The 15858-nt window shown below is 30.6% G+C and overlaps 1 protein-coding gene and 1 long non-coding RNA gene across 2 annotated transcripts; both read left to right on the top strand.

Moving 5' to 3' along the window:
• Positions 1–462: 462 nt before the first annotated feature.
• On the top strand, positions 463–2503 carry LOC144567630 (uncharacterized). Its single transcript, XR_013515463.1, has 3 exons — positions 463–589; positions 1276–1357; positions 2286–2503. It is a non-coding gene; the product is annotated as an uncharacterized LOC144567630 (long non-coding RNA).
• Positions 2504–8129: 5626 nt separating this feature from the next.
• Positions 8130–10884, top strand: LOC144567735 (WAT1-related protein At4g08300-like). Its single transcript, XM_078317898.1, has 7 exons — positions 8130–8395; positions 8479–8541; positions 8633–8749; positions 8848–9076; positions 9521–9679; positions 9862–10013; positions 10351–10884. Exons 1-7 carry the CDS (start codon positions 8202–8204, stop codon positions 10538–10540), a joined length of 1104 nt encoding a protein of 367 aa, XP_078174024.1. The 5' UTR covers positions 8130–8201; the 3' UTR covers positions 10541–10884.
• The last annotated feature ends 4974 nt before the right edge of the window (positions 10885–15858 follow it).

The following is a 15858-nucleotide window of genomic DNA, read 5'->3' as shown; positions in this document are numbered from 1 at the left end:
CTCAAGGCATATCATGTTAACACGATTTTATTTTAGAAAAAATTTCTAGTGTACCCATATAAAAATTTTAAATAGCCAATTTTTTCATGAAAACACTATTGTTACGTTAAGAAAATTTTTATAATAGAAAAATAATAATAATAATGAGAATGTTTAAAACATAATAAAAAATATATATATATTTTGTTGTTGAACTAGGAGTTGAAGATTAAAACAATTATAACATAACATTAGTCTGAAATTTCGAAACAGTCAGACTTAATCAAATCTTGAAATTTATACCTTACATAAATTAAAGATTTATTAAGAAATATGGAGATTTTTATATACATATCTATATATGTATATTCTTCTTTTAGTAATATCAAACAAGTGGAGGGTCTATTTTGAAAAATGTCCAAAATGCATGTAAACAATTCAACCCTCTCTCTCCCTTCGTTGCTCCCTTGTGTGTTTGCTGCCAAAAGAAAGAGAAGGAGAGATCATCTCTTCTCTCTCAAAAATCCACCAAGAAACCTTGAGAAATTGAAGAAAAGAATGGAAATTGTTGAGAATCTCTCATTCTAGTGGCCATTTAGCTTCCCCATTGGTACTCCCTTTCTCTCCTCTCTCATCAAAAATCTGAATTTTATCTCTATTGCTAGGGTTTTGCTCAAATCTGAAATATTTGTATAAATGATGAGTAATCTATCTCCATTATGCTTCTAGGTTGTTAATTTAGTGATTCTCTTCTCAATTCTATCTTAATCTTGATTTTCTATCTAGGGTTTGGTTCAAATCCGAAAATTAGATAAATATTTTGATTTGTCTAGTCTAATCCAACAAACAAAAGTGTTGATTGGTAAGTTCTTCTCTCACTCTCTTAATATCTGAAATTAATTTGGTGTTGATCTCTTTTCTTTGTTCCCTCCTTTGTGTATGGTGATAGTTAAACAAAGTCATAATATTTTTGAGGAAGTGCTAATATTGTCTCTGAAAGGCTTAATATTTATTGAGTATGGTGATAATTAAACAAAGTCATAATATTTTTGAGGAAGTGCTAATATTGTCTCCGAAAGGCTTAATATTTATTGTGTATGGTGATAATTAAACAAAGTCATAATATTTTGATGAAGTGCTAATATTGTCTCCGAAAGGCTTAATATTTATTGAGAAAGGCTTGATCACTTATTCCAAAATGGATTATCTTAAGGAAAGTATATAGAAAATAATATCACTCAAGTAAGCATATCAATCGTCGAACAAATATTGAATTAAGTATATATGTTAATATAGGTGTAGGCTCGGTTGAGCAAGATTTTGCGGGATCTTTCAAGACGTCCGAACTATAAGTGCGAGATACGCTTTTCATAACCAGGTGCGGGGTTTCTGGACTTGTTTGATATTTTATATTCAGAATTAAACTGTGTTTCGATTGACATGTTGATTATTGATTGAGTTGCATTATCGGATTGTGTTGCATATGCATTGCATTGCCCAAATAAGTGAAACTTGAATTGTTTTATCTGATTGATTTGCATGCTGGTATGGTTATTAATTGTGTTGATCTGAATGATCTGATTTTGGAATTAAAGTCACCGTGCTTCATATCACCATTGGTTGGTGGATATGGTATTATTGTTATCCACCGTGATGACGTTACCCAGGGGGTGAAATCGGATTTGTCAAAGTCTCTGCAGAGACTTTGATGCCCAGTGTTCTAAAGCTTTAGATCGTCTGGCCCTCGGCAGTTCCCAGTACCGGTTGGGACGAGGGGTAAGTGACTTTGTATTATGATTGTGGTTATATGTGACTTGTGCATCAGAGGCATTACCCAGGGGGTAATGCATTTGGATGGTCAATTTGATTTATATGGATTTTCTGGATGTGAATTGAAACCAGACTTTTAATTAAACGGTTAGGCCTGTAACTACAGATGAGTGTCATGAGAAAAGGTTTTACCTGGCGCAGCCGTCTGTAGGTGTCTGTAACCCTACAGATGAGAGGGAACGAATTGGGGTCCAGATTGGTGGAACATTTGTAGTTACTACCAGATATTCTGAAACCGAGTTAAACCAAATATTGTGTGATTGAATTTCATCTTGACAATTCTGAATTGTGATTTCATTTGGATGTATGTTGTTGAATTTATGCATTCTTGTTTATATATGGTTATAAACTGATAGGAGCTTTATTTGTGTTTTATTTTTGAATATAATCTGTGATTGCAAGTCCAGGAACGATTTGTGGCAATTTATCGCACTGAGAATTTATTTCTCATCCCCTCTTTTGGGTAAATTTTTCAGGTGCTGGTTCGGCTGATCCGAGAGAGGCACGAGGTCGGTAGGCCCTGGTTTCACCGCTGCCTAGCTTGTCTGGTATTGTGACATTAGAGATTATGTATATAGTTATGTTTTGGTTATATATATATATTCTCTATGTCATTTTGTGATGCGTATCCATCGAGATACGGGTTTTGTATACTGTAACCTGACCAGCTGGGATTTGTGATCTGTTTATGTTATTTATTGGTTTTGTTTGCGCGTTATGTTTTACTTTCTATCATATCGTAATTGCCTAGTAGGTATACGGGCAACCGTATGCCTACGGCAGGAGCATCTGTCATGCCTCGTGGGCCTCGGGGTGTGACAACTATAATATCCAATGTCCCCATAAAAACTTAACATTCTTTTTTCTATCTCCATTTTTATATTTAACTTTTTGTTTAGTTATTTTTAAAATAAAATTGACTAATTTACCCTTCTTTTCTTCTCCTCCCTCTTTTTCTTCTCCTTCACTGTGAACGCAAAACCAGTTTGACTTTGTATGATTATGAAACTACAAAACAAACCAAAATACAAAACATACCCACAAAGCAAATTAAAAGCCCTTTATCCATATCCACTTCTCACTCCAAATAATGACTCGGAGAATGAAGTGATATCAGCAGGACTCGATAGTGGGGCCACTAATATCCCCCTTTTCATTTGAGAAATTAGATTGCCATATCTTTTGTGCCCTAGCATCCATCAAATACGGTGCAAGATTTGATTTTGAGGCGAAGTTGGTTTCTATTGGAACAATTAAACCTCTAACTAATGGAAAAATTAGAACTCTGGTGCATTCAGAACTTCTGAAGAGGTACCCAAATGGTGCCCACAATATTTATCTTGTGCCTGTTGACCCATTTATGATATTTGAAAGATATGCTTTGTTAAATGAGGACTAGATCCTCGTTGTTTTCTCAAAAAAAAGAAGATATGCTTTGTCTTTTCTATAAAGAGGAGTTTGACCCGGTGATGCTGATTTTGTTCAGATGCTAGTTCTTGACAATCATACGGTTGGGTGTATGAGGATTTTCATAAGCTGATTCGTTGGAACTATGGGGTAAACTGGTTCACTAATATGAGCGGTACACAAGAGCGTCAAACTAATTTTGGGTATAAAGGAGAAGGAGAGAGGACATACAAGGGTATATTAGTCAATTTTAATTTTAAAATAATTAAATAAAAACTTAAATAAATAAATGGGGATAAAAGATAGGATGTGAAGTTTATATGGGGATATTGGATATTATGTTGTTTTTACGGGGATTTTCACTATTTTGGATTTTTGTATGGGTACACTAGAAATTTTTCATTTTTTTAAAAAAAAAATTGAATAGTTTTTGTTTGTGCGTATTTTGAAAATTACGAAAACATAATTGATTAACATATTATATATGTTACTAGAAAAAGTATTCTTTGCCAATTTTAGTGAGATATGCACAACAACAAATCCATGTATCCATGTTTGGATGGAGGCATGGACCATGACCAATTCTGGAAACAAAAGACCAAAAAGAGGGAAAAACACACACACACACACACACACAAGGTGGAAAGCTGTGTTTAAGTCAAATTGTGAAAGAATAATTCATTTGGCTTACATGGAAGTCACCTTACCAAACCTTCAATAAAGATAGTGTTCTCCACTAAAAATTATTTCGTTTGTCTTTTTGATGAAAAGTGCCTAATTATACCCCTTGGAGCCTTGTCAGGCAAGCTTGTCTCACCCACTACGCATTTAAAAATAAATGCCGCACCAAATGATACAAAATCATAAATTTGGTTTTAAATTTACTATCTTTACAGCCTGGCACCAACTATATGGCACGGTGCTTATTGCACATTAACATTAAGGATGTGTTTCATAAAAAATAAAAGATAAGATAAGAAGGAGAGAAAACAAATTGGTTGTTTTTTTTTTAGAGTTAGTGGAAAATTTTCCACTAAAATATATTGATATAGAAAATTATTTAGAGGTGTATTACTTGGATCAAGCGACCCTTGTAACCTTGTTTGGACTGAATCGAACTACTCAGGTCTTTAAAAATTCAGCTAGTAATATTAAAAATGCTCCTAAAATATTCAGATCCCTCCCCTACTATCTCTCCTAACAAATTGGTTGTTACATGCTCCATAAATTTATGAAAAAGAAGAAAATGGGTAGATTAATTCATCATTCATCGCGCCTACATTTTAAAAATAAAAATATAGAGGAGATGAATTATATTTAATAACATTTTTATCCCCTACTTCTCTTCTTCTATTTTGTTAATTTCCCTTTTCCACTGATATCAACAGTGAAAAAGCTCAACCAATATTTATTTTTCGGTGGATAATGTACCGAAATTTTTAAATATACCATCATCCCAAAAAAAATAAACCCAAACACCCCGGTTTTGAAAATTTTCTAATTTTGACATGACCGCATCGCCCAGATGCGGCCACTTTTCTGCGGGCCGCATCTAGGGGAAGCGGCCCATTTTTTTTTTTTTGCTTTTTTCTCATGTGACTTTGAACTGAAAACAGGGTGGCTGCTCCCTCGGGATGCGGCCGTGTCAAAATTCGAAAATTTTCAAAAAAATGGTGTTTGGGTTTATCTTTTTTTGAACCATGGTATATTTAAAAATTTCGGGATAATGTATGATAACTTGTATGAAATTTCAGAGAAAAAATTTAGGCTATTAAGTTTTCCCCATCTAACGCATAATAAATTATCAAAAATATTGAGATCGTTGCAACCCCTATAGTCCATACTAAGATCTGTTCTAGGATACCAATATTTAATTATTTTGGAGCTGTTTTTTTTTCTCTTTTTTAAGAATTCTCATGCTTGAGGTTAAAAGCAAAAGAAATTGTATGTTTTTTTAGTGATAGGGAAGTCTCTCTCATTATATTGTGTTCAATAAATCTTGAAATCAAGATCTTTTAAAATTCATTATATATCAGCTGACGGCTTAAACTACAAATTAAGTTAATTTCCATTACTTTATTTTATTTTGAGATAGGTGAGGCAAAACAAAATGAAAAATATTTCGACTTATTTAGGTTCACTTTACTAGTTCAATAACTGAAATTTTTATTTTAGGTTGAACTTCAATTACCGGTATATCTGGCTTCCATTTTTTTGTCAGTCCAGGGATAGAGGGATTTCATTATTGTCCTTCAAAAATTATATTATTTTACAAAAACTAATATTATCATCCCCTCATAAAATGAAATTACATGAGACAGCTCCCTTGTTGCGTCAGTCTGTATGAAATTGTTCCGAATAATCATGATTGACACTAAAATGAAACAAGCAAAATCGAACTGCCAGTTTTAGACACAATATTGTGGCTCAAATGATAGGAAGTTTTATACAATAATTATTCTCTGTGCTCACTTTGAACTGTTTGAACAAATTTAAACATAACAAAACACAAAGTGGAAGCACCAAGAAACAATCAAATTGTGTAGTCACGATCAAAATTGCTAATGCACGTACCACATTATCCACCGATATTAAAATGTGAAGCTTTAACTTAATAGATTCTCTTCTAAAATCTTGTTACTATTAGCTAGGTCTCTGGGTATTAAAAGGTGCCGCATTATAAATAAATAAATTAAAAAAAAAAAGAGAAAGAAAAGAGAATCCGAGTCGGCAAGGCATTAACTTAGTTGGCTAGGCATAGTGGCTATCCCCATCTCATCATAATTATTTGTAAATTGGAAATTCAGTAGAATCAGTACTGATGCTATTTAAGTGATTAATTTGCAGAAACATATCTTTGAAAAAGGCCGAAATTTTTATTAGTTACCACCTGAAATTTTCAAAATTTACACATTACCACTATTTCCTAAAAAAATTCAGAACTTGCTACGGACGCAGACTAGATTTTGCATTCCTCTTTTGTTATATTCTATTAAAAAAATTGAAGTCTGCACATTTGGTAAGTTTTGAATTTTTGAGAAAACAGTGGTAAGATATGAATTTTGAAAGTTTGAGGTGGTAACTAAAAAAATTTCGGTAGAAAAGGATACTAATTGTTATAAAGATGGTTGAGCATTAAAAGTTTAAAACGCTCTAAGAGATATCAAATCATTAAAAAAAAAAACAAGCGCTGGTTCAATCATTAATTATCAATTTAATAGTACAGCTGAAAATTATTTATTTTTTCTATTAAATATAAATCAATGTGTGATGTATGCATACTTATATGAAATAAATTTATTATTGCATGATTATCTATTAATTATTTATGCAAATTTTTATGTTGAATTCTATTTGATAATATTTGTATCAGTTTAAAAGTTAAATTCATTCTTCACTATAAAATCTTATTTCCACATGATTTTGTATAAAGCTACTTTGTATATAGAGCAAAGTTAGCATAATTCATTTAGTATAAAGTCAAGCGGTTAAAAAAAATAAAAAAATATATAAAATAATTTATAAAATAACTTTACAGAAAGTTCATTTTTTTTTCTTCTGCTTGACTTTGTACTAAATGAATTCAAATTTTACATATGTATACACTCATTACTCATGAAGTAGATTGATCAACGGTTTAAATTTATCGTTTGAAACTAATTTGATAAATTTTGCATCTACAACACACAATAACTTTGCTCTTATATAAAATTTGGTGAACAATAAAATAGCCAAATTAAAGCACTACAGAACTATATAATAAAGTAAAAGAGTTAGGTGACAAAATATAATTAATTCTGTTTTATAAAAGAGATGTATTAAATTATTATAAAAATATATTTGGCCCAAAAAAAGATCAGTTGTTCCAATCAAACATTTTTTTTCAAAATTAAGATGGCTTATTAAATACAAAGTGAAAGAGTTTGGAGGCAGCTGATTCAATAGACTTCAACATCCAATTTTTATGTAAATAGTACTAAATACTTAAATTTTGTTTCAAGGTATAATATATCACCAGTCACACAGAGTATTTAATTCTTCTTCTTCTTTTTTTTTGTAAAAGTTAGAGATCAAACTATTCAACTATTAAATATTATAGATTTCTATTCATGTTTTGAACTTGTGATCTTTTACACAGACACGCTGAATATTGCTTTTGTTATTAGACCATCTGATTTTCAAGAGGCATTTAAATCATAAAAAGATGCACCAGGTGTTTCTTAATTTGTAGAGGTTTCATTGTATTCTGAATATATATAATGGTAAACATAACAAGGGAAAAGAAGGTTGATTGGGGAGAGACATTGGAATCACTACAGAATCTTGCCGCTTGTGCAAGATGTAAATTTTGGTAAATGAAAAATTTTAATGGCCAAAAGAGTATAAAACTTTGTTTATTATTTTAATAAAAAAAAAAGCCGAGCAAGGACCATAATGTAAAGCCAAAAGGCAAAACAATATATAGGGTAAATAATTTAACAGAGCTGTTTTGACTTCATGCAGCTCCAAAACCATTGCAATACTGTTTTGATTCTATAGCTAGTGCGCTGCATGAAGCCAAAACTGATTTGTTAAAATCTTTACCACAGGCAAATGCAAGTTCCAGTGGCCAAACACAATAGGAAATTGTCTTTTTTAATTAAAAAGGTGAATAATAGTGCATCATTAAAATAGAAGTTCTCTGATACTCATGCTACAAATATTCCACTTGCCAGATGCATTGTATAAAGCCAGAATAATTCTCAAGCAACATGAAAGGAATTACATATTGGCGTATCTTCCAGCACACCATATATATATCATGTACTTCACTATAATATTTAATTAGAAATCTCAAGTGTGCATTTAAGTGTACGTGGTTGGTATTACACCACTGCACATTGCCAAGTGCCAACCTCTATATATGAAACCAAGAGAGCACTCTTTAGCACACTGTATTCATTTTGCAAAATATAGTTTTTAGTTCTATACTAGAAAGCAGAGAGATGGGGTTCCAGAGTTTGGGTTTTAGGAAATACAAAGCACATATCCTCATGACATTGGCACAAATGGGATATACAATTTTGTATTTTATTACTGAGGCGGCATTTAACCGTGGCCTTAACCCGTATATTTACATAACATACAGACATATACTTGCGGCTGTGGTCGTGGGGCCTTTTGCATATTTCCTTGAAAGGTATACTGATGTACCCATTGGTTTTTAAAGAAAGAAGCATATGCTACTGATTGAATTATGATTTAACTTTTGGCATCTTATAGGAAAATTAGACCGAAGATGACATGGGCACTCTTTCTCGAGATATCAGTGCTATCACTTCTCGGGTAAGAATATTTCAAAATTTACATTGTATATTGAATAAATGCTAACTAGCTATATGTATTTGATGATTATAATCATGTTATGGTTAAACAGGGTTAGTTTGACACTGAACATGTACTTCACAAGTTTAAAATATACATCTCCGACATTTGTTTCTTCGATGGTGAATACCGTTGCTTCAATGACATTTGTTATTGCCATTCTACTTAGGTAAAGTAATCTAATTTTTTTTACAAGCAACTTACGACATAACATGTATCTACATCTATTTAAATTTCTTAAAAAGTAATAGCTTTTTATCATTCAAGGCTGGAGTATCTAGATGCAAAGAGTGCAAGAGGGATAGCAAAGATACTTGGCACCATAGTTTCTCTGGCTGGTGTTACAATTATGACTTTATACAAGGGGCCAGCTGTAAAAAATCTATGGCACGGTATAGGGCACATAGGAGGAGGTACCATACATGAGGACTGGTTAAAAGGAGCTCTTTTGACCATTGCAAGTTGTATTTCATGGTCTATATGGTACATCATGCAGGTATACCCAGAAAAAAATGAAAATCTAGTTGCTCTTAAAAAGAAGTTACAACCAACAATATGTATGAAAGAGAAAATAAGCTAGTTAATTAATAAACAATCTTTTAAATCTTGCAAAAAAAGGAGAATTTTTAATTAATGCTTTAACTCTTATGAAAAATGAATGATCCTTACAAAAGTACCATCCAAAGTGGACAAAGAGCTGAGTCAACATATTTATAATTCGAAAGAAGAAACCAAATGAAAAAAATAAAGAGTATTCAGAGCCTTTACATTCCCATAAAGTACGTAACAAAATAATTTCGAAAAAAACCAGAAAAAAAAATCTGTTAATGTTAAATTAAATTACTGAGAAGTACATGTATTAGCGCACTCTTTTCTGGTAAGAAAGGTAAGCTCAGTTTTAATTGAAAGCTTATTTTGCTTGTTTAATTGCGTGATGTAGGCGGTGACTTTAAAAAGATATCCTGCTCAGCTATCCTTGACTGCTTGGATGTCACTGATTGGTGGAGCCCAATCAGCCATCTTTACAGCATGCATTGAGCGTAAACCTGAAGTGTGGATTATTGGATTTGATGTGAAATTATGGAGCATAATTTACACCGTACGTTCACAGGAAAACAAATCTGATATTTTATCTTAAATTTCCAATTTTTAATCTTTATAGGCCTGCTAGTCAGATAGTTATAGCATCTCATACAGTACCTAATTGTTCTTATAGAGTACCAATAGCCCTATAAGTACTTGTGATGTAGTGTATATGATGAGTTATATATGAAATTGTAGGGACTGGTATGCTCAGGATTGATAATATACATACAATTGTGGTGCACAGAAGAGAAGGGACCTGTTTTTGTGACCATGTTTAATCCTCTGTGCACTATCATGGTGGCTGTTCTAGCATACTTTGTTTTCGGCGAGAGATTATACATTGGAAGGTTAGTGTTCACAAATATTGAGAATAATTTCTTAAATTAATTAGTTGTTAATTTGTTTATCAGAAAATATATTGTAGTTCAATATCAAAGGAACGCAATCAATCTGATTAAAAATTGTCATGTCAAACTGAAAAGCTAACAAAATAAAACCTTAAAAAAGTAAAGCAAAAGAAATAAAAAGACTGTAAAGATGGCTTAAAAAAAGTACAATTATGGCTGATGGAACTGAAATTTAATGCTTTTTTTTTTTTTAACTTTTGATATCTTAATTAGTTGTGATCTATTATTCTATACAAACACAAAAGCCACACTAACATTATTGTCTATTGCATTACAGCATAATTGGAGGAGTTATTGTTATAATTGGTTTGTATTTGGTACTATGGGGCAAAGACAAAGATCAAGTGCAAGAACAGAGAACAGAGAAACCTTCAGATATTTCTAATGAAAACTGTGAAAAAACAGAAGGTACATGCAATTGTAGTTGTGGAGATGAAGATCATTCAAACGGATTACACAAAGTATAATGGGCTTTCCTTTCCTGGTTTCTTCAATTTGAGATTGTAATTGTAAATTGGTAGGATGTATCCAGTGCATTGAAATTAAATCCATATTGTTATATGGGCCTTTATAAATTCTCCAAGGAATAAACAAGTTCCATGAATTTCAAGAGAGAAGTGTAGGGAGTTTAATGCTGGAAACATGTTTTAATTCTTATTCAATCCCAATGCTGATCCAAAATGCACAAGGTTTATATGATTAATTACTCTCTAGTCACTTCAAATTAGGCCTTTTTCTCATTTGAAAAGACACTTTAGTAGGCCTGTGTTACTCAAAAGGAACCTTCAAATTTGACATGAAGTTCAAGCCCAAATGGGATTTTGAGCGCCAGTCCAGATTCTTTTTTTTTTTTCTTTTTTTTTAAAGCAAATGGGATTATATCATCAACATTCATATTTATCAGAATCTATTTTATTTTTACAATTATTATAATCGAAGGGTTCATATTTTTTTTCATATTCTCTACTCGTAAAAGAGAAAACATGTGTGTTTTTTTTTTCTCTATAGAAATTTTAGTGCGGTCAATCATATTGTTTTCTATTATATGTAATTTTAGAGTTTGAAAAATTATTTATATAAGTCTAAAATTTATTGTCCGGCTTTTTTTATAAATTAATCATTGTATGATTTTAATTTATTTTGAAATTAGTATTACTTTTTCAAAGCTAAGTCAAATTTAAAAAATCGGAAGTCAAGCCTCCCAACTATTTAATATTTATAAGGAAGAATATTGTCTTTGTCACTAAATCAAAGACTGGTTCTCAAATCTAATATTAAGTTGTTAACTCAATAGAAATGGACAGCCATATTCATTTACCATTGAGTCAAATATTTTCTCTAATTTTGATGAAGGATATTCGCTTGAACTAACATTATATATTTTTTTTATGAATAAGATTAAAAAAGTTATTAAAGCTAGATGCATTTTTAAAATATATATATTAGTACTAGATGCAAAATGATTGTACGTGCTACTGATCTGAATCCAAATTTAAAATAACATGAATGGTACTTAGCTTGCAATGTTTAATTGAGCAAATTAAATTCGTTAATTTGTTGCTGTCTACTCCTATATTAATGATTACACAATCATTAAGTTAGAGATTAGTTTCAGATTCTCTTGTTATTAATATGAAATGCCTAATTATTTTCTGGAACTGTATCGTCCTATGCGTTATCCTACATAGATACAGATCATACAACACAAGCGTGTGCTTTAGTTGTTGCGCCTAATCATAACTTGTACGTACTTCCCATTCTTTTTACAATTAAATTTTGTGACACCATAATCGATGACGTATTTGTGTTCAGATGTTCTTTCTTTTTCATAACCTGGAAGGTTGAAGCTCCTTTTTTTGGAAAAAAATATAATAACTTCATTAATTGCTTACAGCAACTCAAATGATCGGTGTGGTCCCATTAATTCCGTTTCAATGATAGCAAAATAAAAATAAATAAATAAATAAATATGCATAGTAATTCGCAAAATGTGAAAGTCATTATAGTTAGGAGTGCAAATAGGAACCATAAGAATCGGATGGAAGTATTTTCATACTCATAATAATTTAAAATTAGATTTATCAAATTCTTACTTTTATCCATTAAATATTAACTTATACATATTTTAACCCGTTAAGATAACATGTAACAAAACAAATAACGGTAATTAACGAATAAATTGATAGCATATATAATTTAATCTAAAAATATAACAAATAAAATTATAATACATCATGTATCTAACATTACAAAATAAGGGGAGAATTTCATATATACCACTCGAAAACTATGAAATTACGTATTTACCATCCAAATTTCTATAGTTACATATTTACCATCTAAAAATCTAATAACTCACGTATTTACCCAATTAATCAAAAAAATAAGAGTACTTAAGTTTAAGATTATATAAAATATAATAAATAAGTTATTTAGTCACTTCTCCTTCTCTGTCCCTCCTCTTCTACGCACATATTTCCCTCTCTTCTTTTTTATGTAACTTCTTATTTTCGCTAAAACACTTTCATTATCTCATCTCTCCCACTTAAACTCGAAGAGTAGGGGCAACTGACTCGGATATAAGGATTTCAACTCTACCTTGATCATCTAAAAACAAGGTAACCACTCCAACTTTTACAACAAAATAACTCATACTGAATTCGACACTGATATCACCACCGGATATCAAAGTAGTAATTGAGTTTGAGAATCTATATTTTTTTACCGGCACAGTTTGGAATATTTGTTTTTAATTTTTTCTATTTGATATAAAGGAGAACAGTTATAAGTAAAGAAAGAGAGATTGTTAAATTAATCCTTTTAAGAAAATTAAACATAATTAATCTGAATTTTGGGTATATTTGATATATACTAAAATTATATTGGATAAATATGTGAGTAATTTGATTTTTAGATGGTAAATATGTAATTACAATAATTTGGATGGTAAATATATAATTTCACAGTTTTTGAGTGGTATATATGAAATTCTCCCAAATATAAGAAAATTATAATTTTTTATTCCATTTATAATTTTTTATCATATAATTTTAATAGATATAAATTATTAATTAAATAAAATGATGAAATATTGTACAAATTAATTTTACCATAAATTACTAAATAAAAAATTATATGAAATGTAATATAAATCAATCAATTATTACTCAATTATGAAATGTAATATAAAATAATTTAGCTGTCAACAAAAATATTATCATATATAATTTTATATTATTTTTTGCCATATAAAATGAGGGATATAAAATAGCTCGTATTTATAGCTATCTAATAAGCTAATAAAAAACTTTCTTATCCATACTCAATAAACTAATAAAAAAATTATTCATACCCACTTTATCAAATACAATACAAGTCGGATAAACGGCTAAAGAGATATTATTAACACCCCTAACTCTAGTAGTTACTTAGCGATAATGCATATATACTTAAAAAGAATCTCAAACACCTTTCACTCTTGATTTGCCTCAAACTCAAAGTGAACATTTTATTTATTAAATGTCCTGATATTTCCAGCATCTTTTAGATGTTAATCTCAAAAGTTGAACATGCATTTCTGTATAGAAACAGAACTCATGTCATTACACTAAGTCTGTAGCAAATTTTTCGTGACGATTTTTTCAATGTTTAATTAAGCAGAGTAAACATGATTAAATATTTTTTTTAACTGAGTAATACATAAATAAAATATAAATTTATATAGATCCTTTCACATCCTCATAGTTTCAAGTGGCGATATCTACCAAATTGTGGATACCCGTTTTGCACGAGACCATTCCAAGCGTCACAGCTGATCAGCTACAGAACTATGGCACAAAGTGGATTTCTCTATTTCTCATCCCCACTCCCCAGTCTCTGGAAACGAACCCAGCAATTACTCAGGAGGAATATACAGGAAACTTAACCAAAGGCCTCTGGATTCGGAAATAAATCTGCTGTGATTCCCCTGTTATTCTGATCTCAACCATTCAAAGTTTTTCTTGAGCGAATCTCAACGAAGTTGAATGGTTTGGATCAGAAAAACAGGACCCTGTTATTCCATTGGAATCACAGCAGATTTATTTCCTCTGGATTCTGGTATTCAGACCCAACACTGATCCCCATTCAAATTGGGTCTCACAACAATTTTGTCTTTTGTTACCTCTATCTTCTTCTTTTTGGTTTCTAGAGTATATCATTTGCAAACTTCTTTTCTTTGTTATGTTGTTTAAGTAATTTTGATGCACTTGAAACTTCTAAGAAAGGACTGAAGTTTTTATGTTGAAATTAAATTTTGCCCCAAAAGAAGTTCTTTTATCTGGAAGACCTAAATATACAATAGTTTTCCAATCTGACAGAGAGATTTGCTCAAGAGGATTGAGCAAATGTTAGAAATGAAGAAAATAATATAATATTACATGAAATTCATAATTAAAAAAAATTGAATAGTTTTTCATTGTTCTACAATCTCTTGTAAGAGCTGTGTTATTGTCTTCTGTCTCTCAGTGAATATATGTTCACCATATATCACCAATTCAAAATGATAACAATCAATTTGAATTCTTCCAATTATGCTCCATTAGTAAACAAAAGAAGTAAATTCTCTACTGAGATACTATGCCAATTTGTGATTGCTAGTAATAACTCTCTGGCCCGTCAAAATGCATTGGCTTGCATGAAAAGGGGGCAAGGATATCATGTAAGATTAATATAATGCGAATCTGTTAAGTAATAACAAATGAAAGTCCCAGAAAGATATCATAAATGATGAAATGCCTAAATTAAAGTTCCTAAAATATTGATCATACAAGGATTCTCATTTTTTTTTTTTTCAGTTAAGTCGAAGCAGAGGAATTTTTTTATATATATATCTTTTCCAAGTTTTATAAATTTCTAACAATTTCATACCCTTGCCAAAGCAATACAATGCTCATTTTTTAATGTGCTATGTGCCTATGTAAATACCAAAAACGCAGGAGACCATAAAAGAAAATCAATTTTTATGAGGGAAAGACCTCGCCAGTGATATCATTTTGCAATGAGAAAATACAATTTCGAGATTTTTTTTTTTTTGTATTCTTGTGAGAAGTTCAATTGCTTTAAGCCTCGATTGTAAATTTTTTTTTTTTTTTTTGAGAAAGGGAAAAAGTGTTTTGTTTATAATTGCATGCATTCGAACTAATACTTGGCAATTGATATATATATATAGAGGAGGATTCAAATGCCTCCATTTTTTGTGTCTCCACCATGTCTCTATTTTTTAAAACTTTAATAACTCAAAATTTGAAACTTAAAAGTCAAAATAAAACCGTTGGATATGATCTACGTCATTTTATTTATGCATGTGTAAAAAATTATGACATTTAAATTTTATTTTGATTGTCATCAAAAGCTTGTAAAAAATGCATTAATATGGATGATTTTTGAACTTATTGATTCCTATAAAAACAAAATTAAAATGTGATAATTTTTTATGAGCACATAGAGAAAATAACATAGATCACATCTAATGGTTTTATTTTGACTTTTAAGTTTTAAATTTTGAGTTATTAAAGTTTTAAAAAATGGAGGCATTGTGGAGGCATTTGAACCCTTCTCATATATATATATATATATATATATATAATATAATATGAGTTCGGCTAAATTGCTGCTGGCAGCAGTTCTGCCCTAGTGCTGCCGGGGCTATATTTAGCCGTGTGATGTCCAAACAACAAATCCAAACCGTTAGATGTTTAATCTATATTATAATCTACTTGGAGACCAAATTTTACATTTTTTAGAA

Source organism: Carex rostrata, chromosome 16, assembly GCF_964058835.1.
Source record: "Carex rostrata chromosome 16, lpCarRost1.2, whole genome shotgun sequence".
Classification (NCBI taxonomy): domain Eukaryota; kingdom Viridiplantae; phylum Streptophyta; class Magnoliopsida; order Poales; family Cyperaceae; genus Carex; species Carex rostrata.
This window is presented reverse-complemented; position numbering and strand designations above follow the sequence as displayed.

Excerpts from the sequence above, each read along its gene's own strand:
- LOC144567735 (XM_078317898.1), top strand. The coding sequence starts at position 8,202 with ATGGGGTTCCAGAGTTTGGGTTTTAGGAAATACAAAGCACATATCCTC. Across the intron at positions 9,077-9,520 it reads CTATATGGTACATCATGCAG|GCGGTGACTTTAAAAAGATA; the intron begins GTATACCCAGAA and ends TGCGTGATGTAG. Across the intron at positions 9,680-9,861 it reads TATGGAGCATAATTTACACC|GGACTGGTATGCTCAGGATT; the intron begins GTACGTTCACAG and ends ATGAAATTGTAG.